Source organism: Amblyomma americanum, chromosome 6, assembly GCF_052857255.1.
Source record: "Amblyomma americanum isolate KBUSLIRL-KWMA chromosome 6, ASM5285725v1, whole genome shotgun sequence".
NCBI classification, from domain to species: Eukaryota; Metazoa; Arthropoda; class Arachnida; order Ixodida; family Ixodidae; genus Amblyomma; species Amblyomma americanum.
In genome coordinates this window covers 105,225,030-105,242,348 of record NC_135502.1, presented here as the reverse complement: position 1 = coordinate 105,242,348, position 17,319 = coordinate 105,225,030, and the positions used below count along the sequence as shown (strand labels likewise).

Genomic DNA, 17,319 nt, shown 5'->3' with positions numbered 1-17,319 from the left:
TTCAGCAGCTTGAGGGCCTTGTAGATCAGAAAACGCGGTATTTCTGACCGCTCTGCCGAAAGTGTTTTTGGTGTTCAGTGCATGGGTAGGGCGTTATAAAGGGGCTAGTTCTTCGCGCAGAGCCCTGAACGCAGGGCGGAAGTGGGAAGGCTTGCGTTTCCAGGAATAGACGCTCAGCGCAAGAGGGGAATAATGGTTAGACATTGAAATATGAATGGCAGGGAGTGTTTTTACCAGCAAGCAGACAACGCATCCCATGGGTGAGCTTCTGAAGCAACACCACTATGTTTTGTCTAAAGACACGCACAGCGCAGGAACACTTGGCAGTAGGTCCTTGGCTATTCTGAACGAACTGAAAAGCCTTTCATATATTGCATGACCGCAGCGGTGACCAAGTGGCTGAGCATCCGCCTCGCATGCGGGTGGTGCGAGGTTCGATCCCCAGTGCAGCCTGGCGCCCACCGATGACATAAAGGATACAAGCCTTCCCCTGGTCTGGTTCTCGGCATATTTAGCGGGATATTCTTGGAAAATGGGTCTTTGACCCCACCTTGCGAAGTCGAAAATACCTTGTGTCATGCCACTCTTTGCATTACATGCCCTTGCGCAATAAAAATTGATAATCATTGTATACGTATTGCACGAGACATTAACTGGGAGTCTAGTGCAAAACTTTTTGGGTGCAAAACTAGGAGCTTTTGTGGTTGCATATAAATGAAGTTGAATAAAGTAATAATTAAATGTAAGAAGTAAGTAACGTTTATATGCTTCTTCATTTACACCACATGTTTTGTGTAATTTGTATAAAGAATTGAACCTGAGATGTTAAATTTTGTCATGAATGGTGCAGAACACTCAGAGTCTACAGTTAATCGTTGTCGTTCTTAGGTAGCGAAGCATCATTACTTTCAGATAATTCGTAATAGTTGCTGCAGCGGGGGGGGGGGGGGGGGGGGGGGGGCTCTCAGCGAAGTAGTAGTGCTGAAAACGGCAGCGCCAGTTATGCACTGACCTTCAGAAAAATTAAATCAAATGAAGCTGTGCTTTTGAGAGGTGGGTTGAAAGGAGGCTTTGACAGACCCAGGGCCTTAAAGGATTCAACGTTCAAAAGCGACTCAGGCCATGAGGGACGCCGTTGTGGAGGTCTCCGGAAATTTAGAGCACCTGGGGTTCTTTAACGTGCACTGACATCGCACACTAGACGGGCCTCTAGAATTTCGCCTCCATCTGAGACCTAGTCGCAAGGAATGCTTTCATAAAAAAGGCGTCATGCAGCAAGCACTAATAAATTGTTTTCTATTATTACTCGATCACGAGCCGGCCTTGTGACTTGTCTCATATGCCGAACGTTAGGAACGCGGCTGCACTGATGTTTGCTTGACCTCTCTAGATCATGACACGTTTATCGCATGCGCTTTCGTTCCCGCGCGTGATATTCGGGTCCCTGCGTCCATGGTTTGGTGTCGCCGTATCAGTTTGTTTACTCAGCTCAGCTCTTCCTGTCTGCCATGCCTGGCTCACGTGCGGCGCGTGACAATTTCTTGGACTGCCATCCTAGTCCTTCAGCTTCGGTGTCCTGCGTCTGCCGTGATCGCCGGCCTTGTTTTCCTGGTCCGCGCTACCCGGCGTTGCCTCAACCTGCCTGACCAGAAGCGACCTCGCCATTCTCCTGGGCCCCGTCGCTCGCTCCGGCCACAAGACACGACGAACTGAAGATGCCGCCATGACCACACTATAATGCCCTACCGATCCTAAACACGTGAGCACGCAGCCCCATGTCGCTTGGTGCACACATGGACCTCGGCCGTCGGCTCCAGGTCACCTGTGGCCCGAAAGCTTCGTGCGCCAAGGCCGATCTGGTCATATTGTCATCCACCGTGACGGGAAGCATACATCTCTTTCCCTTTTCTGTTCATCCCTTCTGCCTCGCCCATCGCCACGTCTTGCTTTTTATTGTCACTGCCGTTCTTCTGCTCTGCGCGACCGGGAGGATCACTGGTGGCTCCGGGTCGTGCCATGGATTACAAGACGACGGCATGGCCAGTGGCACGGGTGGGGAGCGCTCGTACCTGGATGTCCACCATTAAATCATGCCAAAGCCTTTTTTCATGTCGTATACTGTAGTGATCGTCTTGCGTCACTTAACAACGTCAGGTGTTCAGAGCCGATTTCAAAAGAACGCCTCTGCCCGACGCGCCAATAGCTATTTTAAGTTTTATAAGAAAAGAAGCTTCACCGAAGTGTGCAGGAAAGTGCACTGCAAGGAAATAGCAATTTTTCAACCCTTACTTTTTTCTCTTTTTTTCTCGTACCTTACTCGAGATGTTCTTCCTAAGTGCCTCCTACGTATTGCCTCGCACAGTTGTACTGATGCACGTCTCATTCCGTCACGCCTGACCACCCTGCTTCAATCTTGTCATTTCTTCATTCCTGCCTCATTTCCCACCTACACCATTCGCTTTTTTTCCCCACTAGGGTACGCTGATTCGGAACAGCTGACCTGAAGCAATGAAGCAATCTGGCGCCAGGAGGTCATTTTCTGAGTCTGCCTTCTTTCTCCGCCAGTCGTTACTTTTCTCTGTGTTCCAAGCTTTCTATGTTCTCTGCTTTGTGTTTAACTCGCGTATTACCACAGCGACCAATTTGTCGATGCAATTTTTCTTCTGGCGATAGGATAGTTCCGTTCCATTGCTTTTACTCAATTTTCTCTCTCTGGTCTCCATACAGCATCCTTGTTTTTAACCGCGTTATGGTGTTTTTGGCCCGATCAATAGCTCTAGCAGCCGTTGAAAGAAGACGGATCATTTATTTTGCTTCGTTTCGAAATTCACGGTAGGAAATCTCATCCACGCTGATTCTACATCTAGCTCTGATATTGGAGCCGTGCGTTTTTCGGGAACAATTGTAACAATTAAAAACAGCATAAAATTTAATAAAATAAAGCCCTACTGATACCAACAAATTTCTGTGTCCTTTAACTTTACGATTTACCCGCTGTATATTTTGTAACTAATTTTGTTATACACGATGGTAACAAAGCCTGTCTGGTCGTAGTAGACAAGGAGAAGGGACGCTATTTGGTGGATCCGTTTAGCACAAATACTTCTGCCTTTGGTGGAATGATAAACTGCCGAAAAAAGACGCGCAGGAGAGGGATGATAAAAGATTTTTGAAGCGAACATGCGGTTACCGGAGGATAAGCAATTCTTCACACCGTTTGACTAATACGAACAATATGTGTTAACCACAAGTGCATACATGAGCACAATGGTAGAGTTGTGATACCGTGCGCAAGAGAATGCAATGCGACAAACAAGAGAAAGATGGAAATCTAAATAAACATACAACCCGACAAGTAATATTTCAAACAATGCAGAAGACCTAAAAAATCGCGTAGAGTTGAAGGTTTCAGAATCATGCTTGCAGGAATGAAGACTAATGTTCGTGCGTTCCGGCAAGGAAGAAGCGATAAGAAGGCTGCGTAGTACTTTATTGAACGACAACTCGGATGCTTTCGGGCGGCGCTCATGCAGGTGCTCGCTTTTTGTAGAGCCACTGCTGACGTCACTGGCCGCGTCACTTATCACGCCGGTAACACTGCGGCGGCACGCATCAAATACTTATATGAAGCATTACGCCCATAAACATGTGCAGTAGTTTGCTATGTGCATGGCGCGAGGCTGCTACACAATCTTGGGCAAAGTTAGGACTAATTTAATGGTCGCAAACGGTTCAAGGCGTGCTGTTTTGCTTGCGCGAGTGGTTCCATATTTTACCAGGTACAACATGGCAGAAGGAGAGTATAAACGATTATTGTTATTAAAGATAATGCAGGGCGTGTTTTGTAAACTTTTTCATGCTGACTTCCTTTTACTTTTGGTAGCGTCCATGCTGTCGCGTAACAACAGAAAATGGTTGCAACGAGCAAGTTTCAAAAAGGTTCGCGCACTGCCAATGTGCTTTTTCAGGAATCTCAGGTTCTAACTCTCGGAGGGAGAAATGTGTTGCGTTATTGATGCGTGGAATGTACTACGACAGTCCGTCATAACAAAGGACGACAAGCTTAGTGCTCAAGCAATGAACGATAATATCCGAGATGTCATTACGGAGCGCACTAAGAGCAGGCGGTGGGTAGTTAGCCAGGGTAAAGGGAAGCTCACGGAGGAGACGAAAGATCTCATTAAGAAAGGATACGGCATAGAAGCTTCTAATTCAACACCCACAATAGAGCCCGAAGCGCTATCAAAGTTCATGACTAAGCGAAATAGAACTAAAATAAGTAAGTAGAATACCCTTCCCCAATCTTGGAAGAAAGCTTATATTACCATAATCGATAATAGGGAGGACGTCAAGGACTGGGACAATTACAAGCCGATGAGCTTACGGTTACTTTTTTTACTAGGCATATTTTAAGTTAATCGCTAGTAGAGTCACGACAATCTTAGACTTCAATCAACGAAAGCACCAGTAAGGTTTTCGTCACTGGTACTCTAGTGTAGATCCTATTCCAAATCCCTAAAATTATAGCTTAGAAGAAAACACTTCACTCAGTCGAAGCCTCATCAGTCATGCCGACAAAGCGGAAAGAAGGTCTAGAAGGACCGCATGGGGATATATTGCAAGATATCTACAGTAGCTGCTCGTCCACCATAGTCCTGTATAAAGAAACTGATAAAATCCGAGTTCGGTCGGATGTTAGGCGGAGACACGCGACATCTCCAGTGCTATTCACAACCTGTTTACAGCAGGTATTCAGCAACCCTGACTTGGAGCTGTTGTGGAGAGGAGTTAATGCAGAATTTCTAATCTACGATTGGCTGATGGCATTGCCTTTTTATGTCAAGGGACGAATTACAAAGCACGATACTGACCTAGACTGGAAAAGAAGAAAGGTGGCTCTAAAAATTATTATGCCGAATCTAATTATATGTTCAACAATCTCGAACCGGCACACCAGTTTACCATAGGTAGCGAGGCGCTGGCAGTAGTAAAGCAATAGCTATTATTAGGCCAAACAGTGACTTCAGATCAAGATTGCGAAAATGAAATTACTAAAAAATTAGGAACAGGGTGGAGCATATTTCGCAGATCATGAATTGCAGTTTTCCAGTATCCTTTAGGAAAAGAGCGTATAACAGCTCTTTATAACCGGTACTTACCTATGGGGCCGAAACGCGGAAGCTAAAGAAAACGATTCAAATCTAACTGAGGACAGCGCAAAGGGCTATGGACAGAAAAAAAAATCGGCGTAACGTTAGGAGGGTGCAAGGCAGCAGAGTGGGTCAGGAACCAAACGCGAGTTAGTGACATTGCACTGGAAATAAATACGAAACCGGCACGGGCAATGAAATTAATGCGAAGGCAAGATAACCGATATCCAACGCTCGTTAAAGATGACGGACTCGATTACTGTAGAAAGCAAGCGGAGCGGGAGAAGGGGGAGGGGATGATTGTGAAAGGGGCATAAAGTTTGGTGAGCAGATGAGATCGGGAAATTTGCCGGCTGAGATGGCCAGAGCCGGCAGCGGAGCGGGTTAATTGGACAAATATGGGAGAAACTTCTGCTTTGCAGCGGGCGTAGTCAGGCTGGTGACGACGGTAATGTGTTAAGATACACCTAAATACTTATATGCGCCTACTTGTTTTGAGTCGGTTACCAATTGGGTTGTAGGCGAAACTAAATTTTTTATTTTTTTTTCGGCCACCCGGACAATCTGCTCCCTAAAGGTTGATTCATTTTCTAGGCATCGTGACAGTTCCTTAAGTACAATATATTTGTTTCGAGCTAAATAATTGACCGGAATGTTTTTTTAGATTACACTAAAGCAATCGTAAGCTGACAGGTTAACTAAAAATCTGCAGAGAATGTTTTTTACTACATTCGAATCAGTGCAAGCAACGGACTTGTGCTACGTAGAAGACAACGATGTGAGGCAGTGCCTCGAGAGCACTAGCGCTAGGCCAGATTCTTAGAGAATAACTAGGCGATGTTTCTCAACCTCCGGATTAGTCCGGATTAGTGCCACGCAGAAAACAACAATGAGGGGCAGTGTCGCGGGACGGAGCGCTCGCGCTAGGCCAGCTTCTCGATCGGGCATACACTAGACGATTTTGCTGGACTCTGAACCACCGTATTCGCACTAATAGCGACTATATTCTTGCACGACATCATAGACCATTATTCAACAACACAGGACCCAGCGCCAGCCCCTGTGCCACATCGCGTTAGGCATTCAAAGAATAAAAGAGGCTACAAAGATGTACACAAAGTGCTTCCGTCTTCATAAAAACAAGAGACGTTCAGAATGGCATAACAACATAAATTAATTTGAAATAAATTCACCATAAGAAAACACTGCACCGCTGCACATCCATTGTACGTTCTATAGCTTTCTAATAGTGATTATATTTTAAGGAAAAAATCTTACAGCTGACTCTAGTGCCGTCTACACACCGCACCTTTCATCGGGAATGCTATCTGAATATAATACGGAAGACAGACGGTGCGTTCACGTACGGGGAGATATATTTAAATAAGAATTTCTTTCTAATTATATTTCTTAACTAATATTGTACTTGGTTGCATTAACACAGCACGTCTAAGTGTCAGTTTGAGATCAATTAGTGCAAAAGCACTTGTCAACTTGTGCCAAAGATCTTGCGACGTTTGTGGGTTTGCCCCAAGGAAAATACCGCCGCAGCTGAGCGCGCCTTGTATTAAACTTCCATCAGCGGCGCCAAGACAAAGATAATTCTCTGTCTTCAACGTCGTCGTTGTTGCTCATGAAATTCTGTTTTCGCACGTTTATAGAATTTAGGTAAAAATTTCCTCATTTTTTATTTTATTTTACACGTTGATTTCAATATGGTTATTTGTAGGCAGGACATGTGCTAGAAAGAAACTATGAACGTAAAAAAAGGATGGTGTAGTATCATCTACTGAGATTAATCTAGTAAATCTGAAATACTGGTCCTAAAAAGCTTTGAACTCCGTCACAGCAAGATCAATGTCCATTTCAACTCGTGAAAAGATAATTTGAAGGAAACGCATTTCATAGCTACGCAACTTGCCCAGAACAATAGATTTTTATGCGGCTGTTTATTAATATGCCCTTGCACTTCGTCTCATGAGGAGCTTCTAACAACTTTTTAAGCGAAAGTGGGTTCAGAACTATGCCCCAGCTCTGGAATATGCGAACTCTAAAATGAAAGAAGTGTGCTCAGAACTTTGAAAATATACCATCATTGTGTTTCACCCTGAGACTCCTTTGGGCCTAATATCCAACGTATAAATAACCTTGGAATAGTTCATTACAGCCAGAGCATCGACGACTTATATTTAGCGTTACCGCAGGCAGGGCGGCACTTATTTGTGCGGTTCGTTCCTGTAGAAGGTCTCCTCTTGCAGGCGTAATAAGCCCAGTGCATGCCGTTGTAAGAGCGCTGAACTTCAACAAAGCAGAAACACAAAGGCAGCTGTCGTTTCAGCACGGATAGAGCGTAGTTAAAGCAACGCTTCTCTGTGGAGAGACTAAGTTTAGGCGGCTCCCTTCATCAGCGTGGCATGGCGGTGAGGGCCCCATAAATAACATAGAAAAAAATGGAGTAAAAAGGTAAAGAATCAGAGCAGAGCGCCTCTCCCAAATATCAACCGGCCCTGTGTCTGTGTATGGGACGTTTAATGATCGCCTCGCCTGCTCCGCGTTCTAAATATAGCCATTTAACCGCGTACGCACATCAGCATCGCTCGTGTCGATAGCGCCTTTTTTGCGTTCCTGCAAGACGCCAGAATGGGAAGCCTTGCAGACACAGCGGCCGTTTAGTTTGGCTTTAATATAAGTGCAGCTAGAATTTCTGTAAGTTACTTTCAAGACTGAGGCATGACTGCATGCCTTATTGCAAATAAGGAATGCCTGATTGGCGGAATTTTCGAATGCTGAACGTAAACGTGATAGAGTACGAAATTGTTTTCCTTTATTGACAAGTGTTGACGAAAACGACTTTTCGACTTAAGTTCACTGTTTTACGACATCACTTTTATCCATTCGAAATGTTCCCTTTTCACTCCAAGTTCCTTTTCAGCCTCCGCTGTAAAGAGTCTAGATGAGGGCCAGAATGCTTTACTGAAGCGTGCAAGCCAAAGGAGAGACGTATCGGAAGGAAACAAACCGGACCGCGTGGTTTGTTCTGTTAGTTTCCACTGTTATGCATACTAGTTCGAACCGCCAACTAGCCGTACGTACGCGTCATTTCTTGTCTTTGCTTCACTTATCTCAGAGTGATCTAGCGGCAAGAGTATCTGCTGATAAATTATTTTGACTACCAATGCGAAGCCGATTAGCTGTCTGCTCTAATGCATGCCAGAAAACTATTGCTTTTCTAGAGCTTCTGTGAGGATCGCTCTTTCGGACAAAAGTTCGTGATATATGACCTACAGCCCCAGACATTATCTGCTTGACACCAATGACGTACATTTCCTGAGTGTACACTGCGAACACGTCGTTTGAAGAAAGACGCGTCGGTCAGCTTGCTTCTACGCGCTTTAACGATATTAAGACTGGTGAGAGCATCCGCGCTGGCACCAGTGTACATTGAACTGCTTCTTAAACAAATCACCTCATTGTCAATCTGCAGTTATGCATACGTCTGTGGAAACCAGTAACCAACTCATTCGGAGGATTTTATAAGCATAGAGAATAGCCGCCATTGAAATTGACACAAGAAAGAGAACACACGTGATCGCCTCAGCGGGGCGTCTTTCGAAGGGTGAGCGACGACGCATTGGAGTACTTAAAGCAACAATGCCCACTTGAATAATGCGAGGGACAAGGATAACTGGTCCAAATAACGATAAGCAGATGAATGACGATGACGAAACCCAACTCTCCATAGGACTGGCACACTACCACTTGATTTATTTTTAGCTATTTCTCGCTTAAGAATGAAATTCTAAAACGTGTTCCAGTAAAGGCGGAGCGGGTGTGCCAGATGCTTTTGGTCTTCTGCCCTAATTCACGCCAGAGGTAAAGTTAACGTGCGCAGGAGCGCGGATTCGTTAACAGAGCGAAAAAACCGGCCTGAGAGAAACGACGGAGAACTTCAGCAGAGACGACAGATGGGTACTCACCTATGCTGTCGATGGCCGGCGAGATGGTGAGGGTGACCGCGATGAGCACCACACTCATGAGCAGAATGAAGCACGCCACCGAACTGATCACGAATATGATAATCCGGCGTCGCGGCGAGTCCAGTTCCTCGTCCGGCTTGCTCTGCTGGCCGGTCTCTTCGTCTGTCACGAGGAGGGCTGGGACCTTGGATGTCCTGCGGCTACCGCAGTCGGCATCGGGCGGAAGCAGCGAGCTGCCTTTGCGGTAGTTTGTTTCCGGTCCGGTCAGCGAAGACTCCCGCCGGTGCGGGTGGTGCGAGTGGTGGTGGTGGTGCTGGCGGTGCCGGTCCTCCGAGCACCGGCGCTCGTCGTCTGCGACGCTGCGTGAAGAGCGTCGGCTGCTGTGCCCGCCGGTGTCGTCGGTCGCCCGCGACGAGCGGCGACTGGTGTCGCACTTAGAGGACCTGTAGGGGCAACGCAATGAATGCAAAGTTTTATGGGAGACCTCATGGCAATAGAAAGATTACGTTTGCCGCCTCGTATAGAACGATCTTTTTTTTCATACGCTAACCCTTTTTCTCGAACTACGATACATCGTATTATTGCTGCCGCCTCAATTCTAATCAACTTCATTTTAATCCTCCTTATGCGGCAAAAGTGTTACAGGACTGGTAGCATATGTACAGCGTTGGTAAGAAGTCGTAGGCCAAAAAATCTGCTTTTGATCCCAGCAGTGGAAAACTTTAGCCCTCGTGAATAGACTGGGTTGCTGACTGGGTAGGACGGCAGCCCTTACCGGCCCTCAGAGATTTTAGAACTTTAGGTGTCCCCAAGACGGCGCACTTTAGGCGTCAAAAGTGAACCCAATGATCTCAGAACTGTTCACCGTGCCTGACCTGTAGTATTTTTTAGGCCCTTCTGAAGCCCAAACGACTAAATGAGGAGTTCCACAAGGACTCATGAATGCGAAAATGGTCTATGCATCCAAATTAACCAGTTAAGAAGTTGGTAGGAAAAGAGGATCGGTAAAGCACACGGTTTGTTTTCTTTGTCTTAAATATTGGCCGATGCGCTTGCTGCGCAAAATGACTTCCTAGTTTCTAACGGTGTTCTGTTGAATGCATGTCGCTGCATTAGATATGAAGAAAATTTAAAAGCTTATTGTGTGGGGAAAAAGTCGTATTCGTCTCTAAAGCGCAAATGGGAGCGCATTCTAGGCAAACAGTACTTGTGTCTTCGGCAACGAGATGTTTCTGAACGGCTTCGAGAGTAGAGTATGACATGACTGTGGGCGATAGCCAAACAAATCAGGGCGGTAGAAATGGCTCAAATATTACTTTTTAGCTTCAGTTGACGCCTTCTTGAGCTCTTGTTGGATGAAATGAAAACCAACATGAACACAATTTTGGTTGGTTTTACTAAACATTGTCCCTATCAGAGAATTTAGTTTATTTCCAGGTTTAAAAGCTTTTACACAGCATACAAATTGTAAATTCACGCAATAGGTGCATTAGTTGAAACGTGGAAATTGGAATTCTTTCAGAATGTTTTCCATAGGGCAAGTACTCCTCTGCATTGCATATTTCGATAGATTACGGGTGCGATTTTCCATAAATGACAAGTTACACGAAAATTGCATATGTTGTGATAGCTATAAGCAGTGTGGAACATGACAACATTCTGTGCAAACACGTGATCTCGTCTAACTGTTCATGATGAGCGGGTTTCTCCAATAGAGTGGATATCGTGTTTCTTGCATATTTAATTCTCAGTTTTAGAAATCTCAGGAAGCCCGCACAATAATATTTTCCTAGCTAACTGCTATTGAGATATTGCAATGGCAAGCCTTGAATACTTTATTTTGGTAAAGCTAAAACTGCGCGAATAGGACGAGAACAAGAGGCAAAGAAACAATTAAAAAATCACGCGGGCGCAGCCGGAGTATTCGTTTCATTGCTTCGTCTCCATGTTTTATTCGCCCACTATTACTTTTCCTGAAAATGAGCCAACTAGCTCGCAAGAACGTTCTACTGTAGCTTTAATTCTGTTTTCGGCTTTTCTTTTCTTTTGGAGGCTCTATGAGGAGCAAATTACCAAGTGCTGGCTGATGATGACGGAGTGAAAAACAGTATCTTCTATGGTCGCCAGGGCAATCAAGAAGATCATGCATGCTCTGCTTGCACGATTTCTCATAGCATCCTCTGCATCATCTGCTTACACAATAGCAATTGAACAAAACTAGCAGACTGCTGGCCATGATCATGGCGATTTGAACAAAAACTGTTCAAACGTAGTCAACACAATAATTGTTGAGTAACTTCTGTTTAATTTATGTTGAATAGTGTCTCATGGCAGTCGTGTCTAAGCGTAACTAAAGGAAATCAGGCCGAACCTCGACATGCGTCGTGTAAACGAACCTTATTACGTTATGCATGCTAAGAATGCATGCAGCACCTGTTAAGGCTCTAGTAATGTGCTCAAACTCTTTTCTTATACAGGAAAAAGTGCCAGTGGTGCAACATGCTTGTTTAGGCATACCTTCTTCGGAGGATTTGTACGTGCGCTTATAGAAAGACGCTTAATTATTGCTTTGTTTACGTTTTCTATGAATGAATCAAGGTCTTCAACTAACAGAACGTCGCATGTGAAGTTGATTACTTCTACTACACATGAAATAAAAAATAGTAACCTTGATAACTGATATAACTTTGCTGATCGACAGGCCACTACTTACGGAGATCCTGACGCCCCTGTGTAGGAGTATATAAGGGTGAAGCTGACATGGCATGTAAGATGGAAAAGTGCTGCACTCTTAGTCAGTTCATGTCATAGCCTCGTGTAAAATAGTGTTCTATGCTCTTTGGATGACGGTCGTATAGGAGAGAGTGCATGTATTTATGTATAAACACACACGTCTGTGTTTGTGTGTATGTGTGGAGCACTACACGACTGCGGCTGTCAGCGTCACGATAACAAGAAACTGCAGCAACGAATGTGAATATACCGTCGAAAATTGCGTCGGTAGTCGGTCCGTCTGGCGCAATACGAATGTTTTCCTTGGAATTTTTTTTTAATCACGGCATGATTTGTTGATTCATTCTAGTAATTTCAACATGAATTTAATATCAATGCAATGTAGAAATTGTGTTCACAATCCTCAACTCTAGCATGGTGGCCACTTTTTCGTTGACATTCTACGCAGCCTCAACATTCCACCAAAGGAAACCTGGTCTCCACGTCAATTCAAGACAGCATGATGAGTCCGCCCAGAAGAACTGCAAGACGACCTCAAAGAATATTTTTGTTTTCACCTCCAGCAAAACCGAGCCCATGGCGCACGCCAGGCGAAGGTGCAGGTTCAGGTTCAGGATTTTCTGGAGGTGAAAACAGCCCTGCATGGCAGTTATCTTCAACCTTTCTGGTTAGGTATACTTTCGGTGCATGCCGGTTGACCGACATTTATTCACTCAGGTTTTCGGCTTACAAACATTAGCTTTTCTTGCTTTTTGATGTTCATTTAGGATTTACCTTTATCACACAGCAAGTGACCAAGTGGTCTGGAGGCGTAAGAAGGGATGGTTTTTGTATTTGTTACTCATGCAAACTCTGCTTCCATGCGCTCTTCAAGGTGTTTATATAACAGCGCACATGCAACAGAGACGGAGCTGAAATAGTAGATAAGGTCATTCACGCTCTGTCTGAAGGAGGGAAGATGTTAAGTTAACACAAAAATGTTTAACAAAAATAGGTTCCTAACACAGGCGCATATTTCACGCAAAAACATTTTTTGCGTTCATCATGAGCCGTTGGATAGTTTCCTGTCAGGCGTTGGCAAGCCGACTGCAGTGCAGTTTACGGTGGCTTGCAATGCTTCTGCAAGGTAAGAACGCGCTTGGCCACAAAACAGAGCAGCACGACAGCTCACAGTGGGATTTTCGCAGGTTCTTGATGTTTCCAGGTGATCAACTATTCTCCAAAACTTAGTTCGATAATCTGAACCCAAATCAAATAGGTTGCATATATCGACGAGATTCCAAGGTTCAAATGTCTGCGGCGGACGTTCTTCGATAAAGCATGCCATTTTTTACCGCTAACGTTTCAAACAGTGAACGCAATCTCTGAGAACAGCGGCCATACCACTCTGGCTTTGCAGCTCGGCATAGCACCCGGTGCGCAGAAGACCAAAGCACAAGACAAGAGGTGAGGAAATCACCGTCAGGAGTGGAGTGCGCTGCTTCGGCACCTCACCCGGTTTACCTCCCCGAATGCGCCAAGCAATGCAGCGCGCGCTCTTCTTTTGCTGGCAAAGTGTTTCCTTCTTGAAAGCGATTTTTTTTCTGTTGTAGAAGCAAACGATTCACGCAACACATCTTACCGTACATTGCTGCTAAGCTCGTTTAATGGGACGATCAACCGCTTCTTGGAATTCAGTAATACAGTTTGAGGCCATAAATCTAAGCTTATAATTGCTCCTAAATATCCACGAATCACTTTAAAATAATAAGCATGCTAGCCGGGAACAGCTGAAAGACCCCAGCTGTATGAAATTAGGTACTTGAACTTCTGTTCTTGCTTAAACGGCAAAAACCGAAAAGCACCACCAAAATATGGAGCCTGCGTTGCGTTCCTTGGCGACACTCGATGAGACTGGACAGGCCGTGGGTAAAAGGAGTGCAAATCCGTTCGCTACCGTCTGTGAACTTATCGACGCCTGTCGCCTGCCAATGCTGCCCCTCAACGCCAGGATGTATGTACAAAGCGTAGAAGCTCAAAATACGTCGTGGATATAATCGGCGATTGCATCACTCTTTCAAGTGTCAACACAAAAAAGAACGCCGTGATATTTCTTGTCCGCAAGCTTCATAAATGATAACGCCTCACAGTTCCTGAAATTAATGAAAAAAAAACAAGCGTTCAGATTTTTTCAGGTTAACAGCAGCCGCGGTAGCTCAGTGGTTATGGAGCTCTGCGGTTGGCCCAAAAGACGCGGGCTCGATCCTGGCCGCGGCAGTAGAATTTCTATGGAGGCGAAATTCTAGAGGCCCGTGTGCTGTGCGATGTCAGTGCACGTTAAAGAACCTCAGGTGGTTGAAATTCCCGGAGCCCTTCACCACGGCGTCTCTCGTAGCCTGAGTGGCTTTGGGACGTTAAACCCCTATAAACCAAACTAAACCAAACCTTTTTTCAGATTAACAAGAGCACACTCTATAAGCAGGGAATGCCACTCAGCGAAATCCTGCTGTGGAGGCGGGAAAAGAATAATCTGCTGCTGCTTGCCAGCGACTTAGAGAACATTCATCCACCGACGCTTGTTTTTGACAGAGCATGATGCTGAGTTGCCCGCTAGTACATATAAAAGGCTGCATTGTGCTCCAGGTCGTAAGTACCGAGTTTCCACCGCGAAAACCCCCCGGCTGGCGCAGAAATTGTATACTGCTCACGCAGAACAGTAGAGAGAGCGTAAAGAGTATTGAGAGCCTGTCGTTTTATCAAACCATTTAACTGCAATAAATGTTCAATCTGAACCAACTCCTTGTAGCTTTTTTTTTACAGCCGGCCCGTGGTTCCTACACCACTGGTTCAATTCCTGGCTACAGTACTCTTTTTTGTTTGCGTTAATAACTCGAGGAAGTGAAGAACGTTGCACCTCTATAGAACGATTTGCTGGAGGAACAACGTTTATTCGTTGGGCATGTCTTCCCCTTCCCCTGGTGCTCTCTTTCGCTCTCTCTCTCTCTCTCACACACATTAACACACACACACACGCGCACGCGCGCGTGCACACACACACGCAGACATTCTTGTTTGAATGCTGCTCATCTCCAATCGGGCTGCATTCTCTCAAAGCGCGTCAGTCGAGTACTGGTACATCTTAGAATAGATGCGTACCGAAACTAGCGGCCCTAGCATTTCGTTGCCCGAAGTCCACTTGCACGCATACAAGCTTCAGCACACTAAGCATATGATACACTGAGCATATGCACGGGCATTCGCACCCACCTGCGGCTTCCGTCGTCGGCCCTGGACGAGCGGCGGCTGTGCGGGCACCCCTCGCTGTCCCGGGACGAGCGGCGGCTCAGGCTGCTGGCGCTGGAGCGACGCGAAGACGACGGCGTCACACTGGCCGACTCTCCTGGCACAGCCACAGCCAGGCTGGACCCGTGCGTATTGGGCAGCGGGCTGCGGCTTCCGCGGCGACGCCGGTCAGCCGACGACGCACCTCGAACATCCGGGCAGGAGCGCTTGCGGTCCCTGTGTCGGCGATGGTGGTGGTGGCGGCCGGGGCTGGAGCAGTCCTGCATCGAGTGGCGTCGGGGCTCGCCCGTGCCCGGGAGGTTCAGGAATTGGTTGGAAGCCGGGGTGAGTGACTCGGCCGACGAGGCTCCTCGCGACAACGGCAAGTCTGGCACGCGAAGGAGGAGGCCCGACTCAATTGCAGGGTCTATGCTGATGAGCGGTGCGTGATTGTTGTTGTCGCTGGGGGTGTGCCTTCTCACGTCGCCGTTGCTTCCGCCGTCGCTGTTCAGAACAACGCCGTTCTTGATGACCGCCATGTCGCTTTGTATTCTCACGTCGGTGTTCATTATGTCAAATGACAAACTTGGTCTTTTGAGCGAGCTATTGCACAAGGAGGGGCAACGGTGACTGGCTCGAATATTCTCTTATCTCCATAGCTGCTCTTGAAAAGTTTGTAGCTTATTTTCAGTGATGCTGGCCAAAGAATCAAGTCCCAAATGTGAGCTGCATCAAGGCGGCTTCACTGAATCGACGCTCGATTGCTTGGACGGGAAAATCGGAAGTCAAGTGATGGGATGAACAGGAGATGCATGGTATTTCTGCTCCGATGTTCAGGTCATTCCTTGTCCTTCCAAAGGAACCAACAAACACTTCCCCGTCCACAGGGTCAAGTGCCACTGGCTGCAACTGGCTTTGCCGGGGCCGATGAAAGAGAACCTATATCGCTGTGCGCTTTAGCGAATGAACAACACAGAGTTCGGAATTTTCTTCTCATCGTTAAAGAATCTTCTAATGCTCAGGCGTTTAAATTTTCTAAATGAAAGTGTAGTATTAAATTACTGCTTGAGCGCTCTCCACTCGCACGCTCGACGAAACGAGGATCTGTTTGCTGAAGGAGTGCACAGAGAACACACACACACATAGAAAGTTAGTCTCCCGACGCGTTGAAGGAGTGCAATATCGTTCTGCCGTTAGTAAAGAATAGTATACTGCGAAATATGAGAAATGAAGGGAAGAACGAAGTTCCTACAAAAGCGAAGTCCAAACTAATGTCGCGTATGTAAAACTTTTTTCAAATTCCAGTTTATTGAAAAGCAGTGGCTTCTTCCGCTCACAAGCTTTTAGAAGAGGTCGGCCAGTTAATTTCTGGAACTATTCGCAAGCATGCTCTCTAAGCGTGCGTTCATGGCGGACAGAAACAGAGTTTTGCAGTCGTTGAATAATATACGTTTCTCAGATTCTTTTAAGCTGTTGTCTAGCTGACGATGACATTTGGTAATAGATATTACGTGCAACGCTGGTGTAATATCCTCCCGCTGAAAGAAACGCACTACGCGCGGCACTACTCACCAACAGCAAATGTGCCGTAGCATTTATCTCGCAGCGAACGCCGCGGAGGCAGAAGAGGTTTTCGCGTCACTGAATGGCCCAAGGCGAGAATTGTATGAAAATATTTTTTCCGCCGTAAAGAAGGACAATTAGAAGATCTCAACTCACTCCCTCGTCGCGCACGGGTCACAAAACACACCAAACACTTTGTCTGGATAGGCTCACGGCGACAAAAAAAAATAGACGAAGCACACACGAAGCACGCGTCACCACGCACCCAAAGGGAATAGTAAACAGAGCAGCGTCGTCGATTGAGTGAGCGAATCCGTTCCCCGGTCGCTGCTGAGCTGGAGTCTTCTTCCTGACTCCGGGCCACGCGCGCGCGCACACCCACTGTTCGAACCACGGCGTCGCACTCGGGGCTCCGACGCCGAGGCGGCTGGGCCGACTGGCGAACGGGTGGCCCAATCGACGCGCCCTGGGCCCGCGCCCACAGACAACGGGCGCGCACTGAGCGGCGCCAAGCGGAAGCGACTGAGCATTCGCAGCGGGAAATTCAAACGGGACGAGCACATCGGGACACCGTTGTTAACGGCAGGCGAGGAACATTGTCCGCGCTTAATTGTGGACGGCGATTATCAAGCTTT

The 17,319-nt window shown here is 46.5% G+C and overlaps 1 protein-coding gene across 1 annotated transcript; it reads right to left on the bottom strand.

Moving 5' to 3' along the window:
• Window positions 1-1,554: 1,554 nt before the first annotated feature.
• LOC144095434 (uncharacterized) lies at window positions 1,555-17,098 on the bottom strand. The gene is made up of 3 exons (XM_077629174.1): window positions 15,107-17,098; window positions 9,074-9,570; window positions 1,555-1,751 (listed from the first exon to the last, which is right to left on the bottom strand). Exons 1-3 carry the CDS (start codon window positions 15,688-15,690, stop codon window positions 1,555-1,557), a joined length of 1,278 nt encoding a protein of 425 aa, XP_077485300.1. The 5' UTR covers window positions 15,691-17,098.
• Between the last annotated feature and the right edge of the window lie 221 nt (window positions 17,099-17,319).

Coding starts and splice junctions, on each gene's coding strand:
- LOC144095434 (XM_077629174.1), bottom strand. CDS start 15,690: ATGAACACCGACGTGAGAATACAAAGCGACATGGCGGTCATCAAGAAC. Junction 9,571..15,106: donor GCCGACGACGGAAGCCGCAG/GTGGGTGCGAAT, acceptor TTGCCCCTACAG/GTCCTCTAAGTGCGACACCA. Junction 1,752..9,073: donor CCGTCGTTTCTCTCAGGCCG/GTTTTTTCGCTC, acceptor TCACGTGTTTAG/GATCGGTAGGGCATTATAGT.